Genomic DNA, 12,768 nt, shown 5'->3' on the forward strand with positions numbered 1-12,768 from the left:
TTACCTGATATGTTTGTTATTAATTTATAAATAAATTATAAGACAATTATTACTGAAGCAGCAGCCGTTTATTTGATTATAGAAAATAATTATTCCACAATCTTTTTAAACGAGAAAATTATTATAATTCCATCAGGTAAGTGCAGATAATAGCATGGTTCGTATTTAAGTGGCTATTAATATGTAATCAAGGCGTTTTTTTTGTTATTGTTGCACAGATAGATAAAACGGTTCCTCATGTATAATTACATACCTTTCCCAAATCAATCTAGCCGTTGATTGACAAGTCTGAGCAATTATACAGGTCGAATATATACAAATATGGGAGAAATATTTAAATAAAACACAGTTGTAGATTTTTTTTAAAAGGGATTCGTATAACCCTTTGTTCTACAGAGATTTGTAGCGTTTCTTTTCATTTTAGTAAATCACGAAAGTAAGTTTATAAATGAGATCAAACACTTTGCAGTTTCAACATATACAACATATATGCGTAAAAAACGTTAGCAATTTGAGAAAAGTTGTGTTGGTTGTGGTGTTACATATTCTTTTTTTTATGATGTTTGCATGTATGTATATATAATGCTTGCGCACGGTAGTAAGTATCTTTGTATCTTAGAGATATTGCCTATAATAGTTTAATTGTGTTTTTGCTTTGCCTACGAATTGTTTGCAAGTGTCTTGGGGATAAGCGAATGCTTTCACTTTTACATGAATATATATTAACGTATATATGTATGTATGTATGTATATATATGAAAATTTTGTTTATTTCTTTACAATACATAAATAAATACTTAGAAATAGTTGCTTGTCTTTTGTTTTTTACAAGTAATTTTGGTATTTCCACAAATGCAAGAAATGAAGTTTTAAAAACTTTCGCCATATTTAATCGTTTATTAACGATTTTCACTTGTATTCTTGTTTTTTCCTTCATTAATACATGTGTACGTGTATGCATACATATGTGTATTTATGAACAAATCAGTCTGAGCAATTACAATTAAAAAACACGCTTGCAAATTATGTTCGTATTGTTGCCGAAGCAACCAAATGAAATTGGGCATAGACCGCATTTCAAAGTCTCTCTACGTGAAACTATGGATTTCTGTGCTGAAGAATAGAGCACACAAACAAAAGCTCATTCGAAATTCGTAGCTGTAAGCAACGTACACCTTAACGACCCAGTTGGCACAATGCGACGGACCACCGGACAACCCGCACAAACGACCGACCGACTTCAATGCGATATGGAGTGAAAACAGTTGGATGGTGAGGGTATGGCGGCTACGAATGTGTTGGGTGGTATGGGAAACCAAACACAATACGGTACAAAATTAGCAACGTCGACTTAAACCATGCAGTCATTGCAAACAAAGACTTGGTCAAAGTTTAAAGCCAGAGCCATAAGCCGTGATGAATTGTGGTCATCATTGGGTTATTAGGTGCAGCAATGATGTCCGTTTTTCACATAATAATTATGCATTGCTATGGTTCCGGTTTTGCTGTAACTGCTACTGTTGCTGCCACTGGTGCTATTGTACTGCGTGTTGTTTGCCATGCCCATCCCCATGCTCATGCCCATACCCATTCCGCCGATGCCGCTGTTGCCAGCATTACCGTTGAGGCCGGCAGTGCCATTGCCTTCGGTATTAGTGGCCGCATCAAACGCCTTGATGTGATTTTGTATGATTTTGCACGAAAATTGGCGATGTTGTCCTGTTTCCTGAAAAGGGGGAGCTTAGTTTCACTACACATTTATACAGGGCAATAATATATACCTTTGGCTGTATGGGAAAACAACACCACAGTATGAACGCTATGAAAGCCACCAGTGTGCCCACCAACAATATAAAGTCCTCAATTGTCTGCCACGAACAAAATCAATTGCATTAAAAATGTGCATGTGTGTGCATGCGTCTTTTGCCAAACGGCTATGATACTTACCGGTTCCTCGCCCAGCAGAACGTGATTAATCAAGTACACAAAATCATCGAATGGCGTCATGGTGAGGCTTTTCGCTGCGCTTACTTTTAATGCAGTTTGTTTAGTTTCGGATTGGCCTTGCCCTTCACGATGACGGCAAAGAGAACAAGAAGCGGCAATGCTGCTATTGCAACTCTTTGGTGCTCTGCCCGCTGCACGACACACACACACGTGCACACAGCGTGCGTATATTACACGCACAGCATGTTTCAACAAATATATGTTTTTGGTTTTTGCACACAAAAGGTTGCAACTTATCTGATAGTGGCTGTGGCAAATGCACTAGCACCTGCACAGCGTTTTCGAGACGACACACAACGACATTGCCCACAGATGAGTGGCCGCTCGATAGTGTTTTATATTGCTGGTATCGATAACATTGGTAGTAAAACAGCTGTTTAAGCTGCACGCAAACAATGTCATCCATAGCATAATTTCAAAGCAATAAACCGAAGTCGAAGCTTTGGATGTTAATGTGTTTTATATTTGTTTGAAAATGGTGAAATTGTCAAAAATACGTATGAAGGAGCGTATCAAAAACAGCGACGATGAAGCGCAGGCCAACAGCGATAATGCGAAATCGAACGCCACAGTAAATAAGGCACCCAAAAAAGAAGCCGGAAAGCAGAAGAGCAAGACGCGCAAACGAAAAGTGGCCCGGGACAGTTCAACATCTTCAGGCAGCAGTTCGGACAGCAGTAGTAGCAGCTCATCATCTAACTCATCCAGTGGGAAATCGGCCGCTTCACCTAAACATAAGAAACGAAGCAAGAAAACGTCAGCCACAAAACATGCTCTTCCCAGCGACGAACGCCCCAAACACCAACCCAATGATGAATATACAGACGAGGCAAAAGTGCAGGAGCAGCGTTCCAGATGGGACAGTCCCGAACGTGGAGGACAGCGACATAATTCGAGCAGAAATAATAAGTCACGCCGACGCAGTCGTTCGCGTAGTCACGAACGAGGGAGGGATCGAGATCGTGATAATCAAATACAACGAGAGCGCAACGCACGGGAGCGTAGCAGGGATCGGAGGCCACGATCACCGGCACAACGCCAGCGTGGACGTAGTAACGACCGCCGCGATCGCCGGCGCGATGATGAACGAAGACCTCAGCGGTAAGTCTCACCCTCTTTGTCTTACTGGCTATGTTTATGTTGTTAAATCTTTCAGACGCAGCCGGAGTCGCAGCCCCCGCGATCGTCAAAGAAACAGGGATAATAGGGATAGAGATTTCGCAAATCCACGTCGTAACCATCAGCGCCGTGATGACAGAAACAGAGGTGAGGAGCACTATGAGTGGGGCAAGCAGTCCGATGACAAAGCACCTCCGCCTGATGACGAAAAATCGATCGAGAAGGAGAAACCCAACTTCGGTCTAAGTGGCGCACTCACCGAAGATACGAACAAAGTAAATGGAGTCGTGATTAAATACTCAGAGCCGCTAGAAGCACGAAAACCGAAACGTCGCTGGCGTTTATATCCCTTTAAGGGTGAGACCGCGCTTCCCACTCTTCACATACATCGACAAAGCTGCTTTCTAGTCGGACGTGATCGTAAAGTTGTTGACCTAGCCGTCGATCATCCCAGCTGTTCAAAGCAGCATGCTGCTCTACAATATCGTTTGGTTCCTTTCGAGCGTGAGGATGGCACTCTGGGAAAACGTGTGCGCCTTTACATCATCGACTTGGAGTCCGCAAATGGCACGTTTCTAAACAATAAGAAAATTGACGGGCGCAAATATTACGAGCTAATGGAGAAGGATGTCATTAAGTTTGGTTTCAGTTCACGGGAATATGTTTTGCTGCACGAGAACAGTAAGGAGGACCAGGAGGATGACGATGTGCACATAAAGGAGGAGCCCGAAGATATACCAGCGGAACCCAATCCTTAAAAATATACATAACCCTCGAAGCAAACACACTCGTACAAGGCATCCGAAAAATTGTTAGTCTGGATTAATTGTGGTCAGATGAAAATAAGGTTTTCTTATATAGGTTTTTAGTTTCAAATTCTCTTCATATGTGTAGATAAAGCAGTTAAATTTTAAAACTCAATCGTATCAATTAGTATTACGACTATATCCACCAAATGTCAGCCACAAACATAAAAGTTTTTTTTTTCAATTAAGCCATTCTTTCTACAATTTTTGTAAATCTCTTTCAAATGTACAATTAAAAATATTGTGTGTAATATTGTCGATTAATTCATTTCTCAAATTAATTACAAAATCGAAATATATTCAATTTTTTGAGCTTGTATGGCGTCCGTGCTAACTTTAGTACAGCTCGTGTAGGGAAAACCGCCTACTAAAACATCTTCACACATAGTAAAACTACATTTATTCATATTTATTGAACACCGACGACACCACCGCAAGGTTAATACTATGTTATGGCCTAAGGTTGCGGTTACAATACAAGACAAAAGATATTGAAATAATAAGCCATGGCATTGACTGCAGGCGACCCTCAACCCCAACTCGATGTATTGGTTTATACAACACACTGCGCATTGTCAGAAAAGCCGACGGAATGCTGAGTACACAGAAATGACAATGCACGGCGATTTTCTGGCCCCCACAACGTATGAACAGTTAATTACAAAGCTCAAGTCGTCTGTGCAAGAACATGAAGCTAACAACACTCTATCTGGGAAGCTTTATTGGTTTGGGGCTGGGTCTTTGGGTTGGTACTGTTAGTTCTTCTCTGCTGCTAGTCGATGAGCAGCCGCCCACATCGTCAATAGGGACGCGGATGCGTCTTCTCCGCCAAGTGGTCCAGCCTTCCTGGCTTATGCAACCCGAGTTCCAGAACGCCCCACCCATCGAGGTGCGAGTAACGCCTCAGAACCTAAAGGAGACGACGGTCATTCGTGAAGAAATTCAAAAGGCAGTCAATGATGACACCTATGTGGTTGCTTCGAATCCGCTTCAGGTGAGTGAGAGGTGATGTGAGAGAGTTCTCTATTAGTGATGATCGAATCTTTGCAGTTGCAAAGTCTCCTGGCACAGTTTGGCAGTAATTTACCGTCAATGTCAATGCCCATGTCCTTGCCACCGCTGACCTTTCCACGACTGCCACTTGCACCGTTTACATTGCCACCCCTGCCCGGCTGGCAATGGCCCAATCTGTTGGGCCAGCAACAGCAGCCTCAAGAACACATGTTATTCGGATAATAAAGCTCCAACTGTTTAGTTTATTGATGAATTCCAAGAGTATAATAAATATGCATTTACAAACTTATTCAAATTTGATTCCGAACCTTTCTTAGCGATCGAAGAAGTGCGATAATTTTAAAAGTTTCCGTGCCTTAAGAAACTGTAAAAGTGAAAGAGAATGTTAAATTTCATATAATTTATATAACGCCGTATATATAACGGAGGTATGTATGGTAAAATATTTGACCCTATACCGCTAGACAGAAAATATTTGAACCAGTGCATGCGACTATACGACAACATCACCAGAACCGTATAATAAACATGTTTTAAAAAATATATGATTCAGATCATGTCAACAATTTTCCTTATTTGACCGCAGAGATCAGGTAAATTGAGCAATTGATTGAGGATCATTCGTCCCGAAACTCTCGTATACTTACTATTTCTTAGCTTGTTATGTAGGTCCCTTTTTATACCTTTTTTATAAACTCAAACTCTTAGTTGAGGAAGAAAATAAGAACAGTGGTACTTTAAAAGCTGTTGATAAAATATTGATCTCTTTAAATGTGGAACTATATTGTACTTGTTAATTAAGAGCGACGTTGTCATTCCTGTTAAAATTGAGTTATACAAAGGATAGTTCTTGCACCATAATCATGAAGGCATAAAGTTTAAAAGACTGCAAAAGACTTAGACAAACGCATTTTCTAAGCCTGTTAATATCCTGAAAGGCTACTCAAAATAGCAATTGAAAGTCCAACAAATTGGCATCATCCTCATATAATAAAATCGCGAGGTTTTATTTGACTGAATAGATAGATGATTTGTTACCCTTATTTCCACATTAAAAAACATTAAAGTCATGGAATAGGAACTAAATACTAGCATTGGTTTTGGGAGTTTATTACAAAATTACTTAATATACTATGTTAGCTATAATAATAAAGATCAAAAATTGTAGTTCTTTTTGTTTTGTTTTTATCATGGTTTAATGTATTTTTGTATATTAGTTACGTCTCTGTACAAAATTACCTTAACTAGTACACATGTGTATGTATGTAGCTAACAATAATTAGGTATGTATGTATGTATAGCTCTAAAGGTACATAAACAAAAAACGCTCTAAAATATATTATACATATTGTTGTATAAGCATACATTTTTTTGTATTCCTCCGATCCAAATACTACAACATACTACCATAGAGGCATAGCGCGGCCGGTGCAAAACTAAATCTGACTACATACATACATACTATATATGTATGTATATGTATATATAGTATATATGCATGTAGGATTGTGGGTGTAGATAGCATTGCAGCATAGCGTGCGCATGTAAATATGTACATACAAAGTACATACATATAAATGCATGTATGTACATATGTGCGTCAAAATTGCCTCAATATAAATGCATGTATGTATGTACGTATGCATATATGTGTGTGTGTATGGCTTATGGCTGTTTACTCACATACATATATTATCAATATATTAACTACAGAAATGTATGTATGTAAATGTATAATTTAGTATAAGTTTGTCTCTTCATCCTTTTTTATTTGGTATTTTAGTTCATTTTTGTTTTCTTATATTTATGTATGCATATCAAAGTTTGCAAAACGTTGCTGCTTTAAAAGTTTTGTTCCCTTTTGACAGACAATAATGACACAAATAATGCAATAATAAAAAAAAAAATGCAATAAAAACGACAGCAACAACAAGAGTGAAAACTAAACCACAACTGCGCGTAATTAATGAGAATTCACACTTGGCTGTAAAATACAAAATGCAATATTATACATACATACTTATGTATGTATGTATGTGTGCATGTATACAATATACACATAGTATATGCAAGTACATACATATATATACCGACTTAGTGGTATTTACTATATCTGTAGATTGCTACACACGCACATACAAATTCCTTTTCTTCAGTTGTTAGTCACAAATGCATAAATAGTTTAATTATGAAGGCATTAACAACTACTTAGTATATTTATATATCTATGTATATGTTGTTATATATAGGTCTATGTATATGTAATAAGGCGTGTTCAGATCAGCTTACAGCTTAAACAGTGACAGAGGAGAGGGGGCGAATGAGACAAGGCAACAATAATGGGATGCGGTTTGGGTCAAGCGCACTACCAAGACAATGTCATAATATTTGTGGTTTCGTTTTCAATTGGCATGTAGGTGTATGTGTCTCTGTGTGTGACTATGTATAGTACTATGTCATTGGTTTTGTTTTGCTTCGCGCTGCCTGATAAGCTGCAGCGGCTTTGACGTTAGTCTGACGCACGCCAAGGCTCGCCTCACACTTATCGGACTTGCCAAGGGGGTCAGGTCAGCGTGAGTTCGAGCTCGGTGATGTCTTTGGCACCACCATCCACAGTACCATCACTAACATAACACCACCACCACAACACACCATGGAAAAGGCAGTTGTAGCTGCAGTTTCAGTTACAGTTGCTTTGTGTGAAGGAAATTCTTGGAATGATTTGAGGCGGAATGCATTGAAATGGAACAGCTGCTCAGTACAATAAATGCATTTAAATCGCATTGATTTGCGCGTCCGAAAAGTAGGCATTGATTGACAATTGCCCAGCTCGATACGTTAGCTACACTCACACACTTACATATGTATATAATACAAGCATATGTACATACATATGTATGTATATGTAGGCATGTGCGTACGAATGTGTGAATCTTCCTATAAGACACATACATACAACTAATATGGCTCTCTATATGCTAACACAACGTCGGCTAGTCTTATGGTTGCAAAGTACACAACTTGGTACAACTTTGGGCTCCAAAATAAATTTCGATTTTAAGGTTTATCCAGTGTGTGGGATTCACATACGCAACAATAATATATACATATGTAATAATAACATACATTGCACAATTTTTAACAAATATCTATTATAACTACATGTACCGTGCGCTCATCAAATATACAAGAGCTATGTACTTATGGATGTATGTACATATGTGTATGTATACATATATTAAGTATGTTTCTACAAACGCATTAGAGTCCTGCATAAATCAACTCTATGGGAAATAAGTCTAAGCTACATTATGTGAAACCATACGCTATGCAAATATCATTTATTGGCTAGTATTAACGCGGATTTTGAAAAAAAAAAAAATATAAGGTACATGATAGGAAAAGTCCCATCAACCAACAATTTACACAACCAATTAAGCAAATGGACCTTGATTTTGAACTCCTTAACAAAATCAAGAATTACAACCTTTAACGGCCTAATATCGCGGATACCTGAGAATAATGAAACCTTCTAATGACCATAAGAGTCTTCATGCCAATACATGGCGCCCGGGAAAAGTGAAAAACTGTACCAAATAAAACTATGCAAAAGGAGTTTGAAAACAAAGGATACTAGGTCCGAGCAGTGATGCATCTCTTACGGGTAATGTTTATAAGACAAAAATACAGTGTGATTTTTATATTAAATACAAAAATATTTGCAGAGATTCCTACAGAGACAAAACAAATTCTCGTTTCTTAGCAGATATTTGTAAATTTAAAATATATGTAAATCTGAACGAGTTATGTAACTCTAAGACTGTAGAAATTTTCGAAAGCACACAAGCAGGGTAAACATATCAAAGGGATGAATGAACTGTAGTATATCAATAAAATAATTGTAAAATTCTTATTGATTTTAATTACAACAGAGGAAGGCAAATAACCAAAGTATATTCATATAAATAGATTTGTGGGGAGCAACTTTATGACAACATTGTAATACGAGTAGTAAAAAGTTGGTGCAAAATAAAACCGTTCGAATAAAGTTGTAATTTGTTGACGAAGTGTCTCTTTTCTCAACTTTTTACGGTTCACCACCGAGTCATGTGGCAAAGGAGTCACACACACATAACTGTGTTCAAATGAAAATTAATATTCGCTCAACGCCAGACTATGCAGAACTCTAATGGGTTAGCATGCGCGTACATACATACATATAGTACACACTCGTACATACATATGTATAACAAACAACAAAAATAATAAAAGCACGCCTGTCCTAGTGATTGTGAGCGTCTGCCCGGCTTACAACATCAACCAACGACAATTTTAAGGCTGACTAAGTTAGTTGAGTTGGTTGGTTGGTTGGTTGTTTTAAGAGTGGCTGGCTACTTTGTTGCTGTTTGTTGCAACGATTGTCGTTGTGGTTGTCCCTGTCCCTCCTCATAGTGACATCTCTGGCCCATGAGTGTGTTTGTGTGGGTTGGGTTGGGTTGGGTTGAGTGTTGGTGCGCATGTACTATGTATGTTGTATATATATTCTTATCTAACCTCATCGATGTCCTCGCCCTCAGACGAGCTGCGAATTGTGTTATATTGCGAGTTGCGACTGCGCAGCATGCGCAGGAAGCTGCCCACGGCGAATATAGTGCGACGATGTCGATGAAAAATACCCTGATATAAGGCCTCTCGTAATGTTTTGCGATCCTCGACGTCCACCGATGATGTCAACGATGTTTGATGCGGCAAACGGGCTGTCAATGATATGTTAATAAAAAGAAACAAGTGTACACGGCCATTACTAGGTAATTAGTAAAGAAGAACAAATACAATGTATAGCCACTAAGCTAAGCTAAAGCTGTGGTCAGACTTGAAAATTATTTGCATGCAAGCTCTCAAAAAATTTTCGTGATAAATATCGCTTTGTAAACATAGACACATTTGTCGGATTATATGAAAATACATCTCATTGCTTTTAATTTATCTTGACCACGAGACGGCTGACACAAAGACCAATTAGTTTTGAAAACTAATCGTATGTGAATATAGACAGAATAAAAAACAAGTAAAAAAGCTAAAGTCGGGTGTGCCGACTTTAAAATACTCTGTACATATGTTTACAATAATTATAGAAATTAAAAAAGTAAGAGAATTAAAAAAACAAGTAGAGAAATTAAAAAAAGTAAGAGAATTAAAAAAAACAAGTAGAGAAGCTAAAGTCGGGTATCCCGACTTTGAAATACTCTGTTCATATGTATATGTGTAGAATAATTATCCGTGTATGTGTGTATTTGTGTGTGCCTGTGTGTGTCTCGTGTGCCTGAGCAAAGCAGTAACAACAACAACAGCTGCGGGCACTACTTGGTCTTATGTACATATATGGCTAGAACTTCCTGTTAAATCGGCCTATCATGATAAAACTTGGCATTTGGACTTATAATAATTAAATGAAATACCCATTTTCTGCGTATTCATATAAGGCACCTGGGACTAACATTTGGTGTCCCTAGGTCTTATAGTCTCTGAGATCCAGGTGTTCATACGGACAGACGGAAAGACAGACAGACATACAGGGCTAAATACTCGTCTCGCCATGCTGATCAAGAATATATGTATATACTTTGTGGGGTCTGCCACGCCTCCTTCTGCCTGTTACATTTTCAGCTCTCGCAAACCTAATATACTCTTGTACATTTCATGCACAGAGTATAATTAACAACTAGGAGTTTACGTGCATCTGACTTTAGTTTCCAGCTAAATATTTCGCTTTTCCTCCCATCATTGCATAAGGAGTTCTTGCTCCTAACCATAAAATATCTGTCTTTTCACCGTTTATGTAAGCAGACAACTATATTTTAGTACAGGGTTATTATTTAATTGAATTAACGTTATGTTGATGGTATTTATATTGAATTCTTTTGAAATACCAAAAATTTTGTGCTCAAAGTAATTGCCTGTCTGGCAATAAATTAACCCATGAACGGGCATTTATGTAAAGCATTCGTATGTGATGCTTTGTTTTTAATAATTTGATTCTTTTCGCTTTTTTGCTTTGATTGTGATTCATTGATATGACCACAAACATCAAGCAAAGGAAATAAAAACAAATTGAACTACGATAACCTGGGAGCCAGCGACAATAAATTTGATATACCATACACACATACATATGTATGTATGCACACATGTTCTTGCTTCTCGATTCTATTCATACAAAATTCATCAACTCATAGTATTTACTTATGTATAAGGCACGTGTGGAAATGCGGCTGTGTGTGGTAGATCAGTTTTGTACAACAGCAAGTAGTGCACAAACAGGGAAACTAAGCTTTAACAAATTTTTCAGACTTTTACTATAGTTTGCTATTCAAAGTATTTTAAATAAATAATCTCAGCTTGATAAAGATATACAGGGTTCGCCATCTTTTATATCGGTATGTAAATATTCAATAACTTTATAACTTTCTCATTAGTGAACCGATTGACTTGAGTAGACCAGTGTTGAAAACCTCAGTTCAAGAAAGTGTACAGAACCAAATTAAATAAAAATATCTCATACTTGAAAATCGGTTGTTTATTTTCAAAGATATTCAATGTTTACATACCGACATAAAAGATGGCGCACCCTGTATAATAATTGTTAATTTATATACACACTCTACGTTTCGCCAAATCTACTTTCAAACTAATTGAATCCCTTCCAGAGACAAATGAAAAAATATATTTTGAAAACCTTAGTCCACAATTTATAATATAATATGAAAAATATTGTAATCATGTATTCCCTTTTATTATATTGACTAGGTTAAAATCAAGAAAAATGTATAAATATTTTGTTTCTTACCAACACAGAAAAAATATTGTTTATAATGAAACAATTTTTTTTAATTTTAATTTAATGTGCTATAAGAATTACGTATTTAAAGAAATACACTAACAAAACTGGGAATCCCATTAAATGAAGACTTTTACAAAAATAGGGTTCATTAAAAAATTGTATATCAATGAAGATCTTGCGGAAAACTGTTGATTTAATGTATCGATGGATTGTTACCTCGACAATACCTACGTATAGCTTTAGCGTCATAGAGACATATTTGAAATGGTAATTACTACTATGCCAATTAGGATTTGTCCCACTTACCCGCGATTGGTGACTTTGGCGACTTGAGTGAATATTCATCCAGATTCTTGCCGCCCAGATCTAGTTTTAGCACTTTTTTTGTAAGCTGTTGTGTGGCCGCCTCCACGTTGGATGTCTTCTCGATTCTGATATCCACGTTACGCTGGCTCACTGCACTTTTCGTGAGTGCATTTGGAGGGTCGACCGTACTGGGCGTACCGGCTGCGGCTGTTGCGGCTGTAGGGGGTTTCATGGTGTTGGTGGCGGCTACAACGACTGGGTTTGTGGTGGCTGTGGTAGCGGTGGTTGCATCTATTGTATCAGACATGTTGTTGTTAATGTTGCTGGATGTATTATGTTTATCAATGTTGTGATTGTTGTTGTTGTTGCAGTTCGTAACGGCCACTTCTGCAGTTGCTTGTTGCCTCTCAGCGTTTTTGGTTCTTAATGCTTCAAAATCTGAACAGTTACTATTCGCGTCTGAAAACGACGTCGCCGATGTCGTTGTTAGTGTTGCTGTTGTTTCTGATGCTGTATTTTCGCTTGTTCTATAACATTGAACGGCAGCAACAACCATTGTTCGAACACCAAATACGCCGATAGTTTAAAAGTCGTTTGTTGTTTGGTTTGTCGTTTGCATATAAACGATTTCCGCTGACGTGCGCAGCGCTTTTTGTTTGTTTGGCTTTGCTTTTA

At 37.7% G+C, this 12,768-nt stretch overlaps 4 protein-coding genes across 4 annotated transcripts; 2 read left to right on the top strand and 2 right to left on the bottom strand.

The window, feature by feature from the left end:
• Window positions 1–389: 389 nt before the first annotated feature.
• Window positions 390–2,280, bottom strand: LOC115627567. The gene is made up of 3 exons (XM_030523291.1): window positions 1,948–2,280; window positions 1,782–1,868; window positions 390–1,726 (listed from the first exon to the last, which is right to left on the bottom strand). Exons 1-3 carry the CDS (start codon window positions 2,005–2,007, stop codon window positions 1,442–1,444), a joined length of 432 nt encoding a protein of 143 aa, XP_030379151.1. The 5' UTR covers window positions 2,008–2,280; the 3' UTR covers window positions 390–1,441.
• A 166-nt stretch (window positions 2,281–2,446) lies between these two features.
• LOC115627562 (smad nuclear-interacting protein 1) lies at window positions 2,447–4,196 on the top strand. Its single transcript, XM_030523283.1, has 2 exons — window positions 2,447–3,108; window positions 3,164–4,196. The coding sequence occupies exons 1-2, from the start codon at window positions 2,483–2,485 to the stop codon at window positions 3,882–3,884; spliced, it is 1,347 nt and encodes a 448-aa protein (XP_030379143.1). The 5' UTR covers window positions 2,447–2,482; the 3' UTR covers window positions 3,885–4,196.
• A 424-nt stretch (window positions 4,197–4,620) lies between these two features.
• On the top strand, window positions 4,621–5,235 carry LOC115627667. Its single transcript, XM_030523409.1, has 2 exons — window positions 4,621–4,926; window positions 4,983–5,235. The coding sequence occupies exons 1-2, from the start codon at window positions 4,621–4,623 to the stop codon at window positions 5,166–5,168; spliced, it is 492 nt and encodes a 163-aa protein (XP_030379269.1). The 3' UTR covers window positions 5,169–5,235.
• On the bottom strand, window positions 5,163–12,673 carry LOC115627569 (peroxisomal membrane protein PEX14). Its single transcript, XM_030523293.1, has 3 exons — window positions 12,094–12,673; window positions 9,501–9,703; window positions 5,163–5,310 (listed from the first exon to the last, which is right to left on the bottom strand). Exons 1-3 carry the CDS (start codon window positions 12,647–12,649, stop codon window positions 5,260–5,262), a joined length of 810 nt encoding a protein of 269 aa, XP_030379153.1. The 5' UTR covers window positions 12,650–12,673; the 3' UTR covers window positions 5,163–5,259.
• Between the last annotated feature and the right edge of the window lie 95 nt (window positions 12,674–12,768).

The sequence above is a fragment of the Scaptodrosophila lebanonensis genome, unplaced genomic scaffold, assembly GCF_003285725.1.
Source record: "Scaptodrosophila lebanonensis strain 11010-0011.00,11010-0021.00 unplaced genomic scaffold, SlebRS2 tig00000096-arrow-pilon, whole genome shotgun sequence".
NCBI classification, from domain to species: Eukaryota; Metazoa; Arthropoda; class Insecta; order Diptera; family Drosophilidae; genus Scaptodrosophila; species Scaptodrosophila lebanonensis.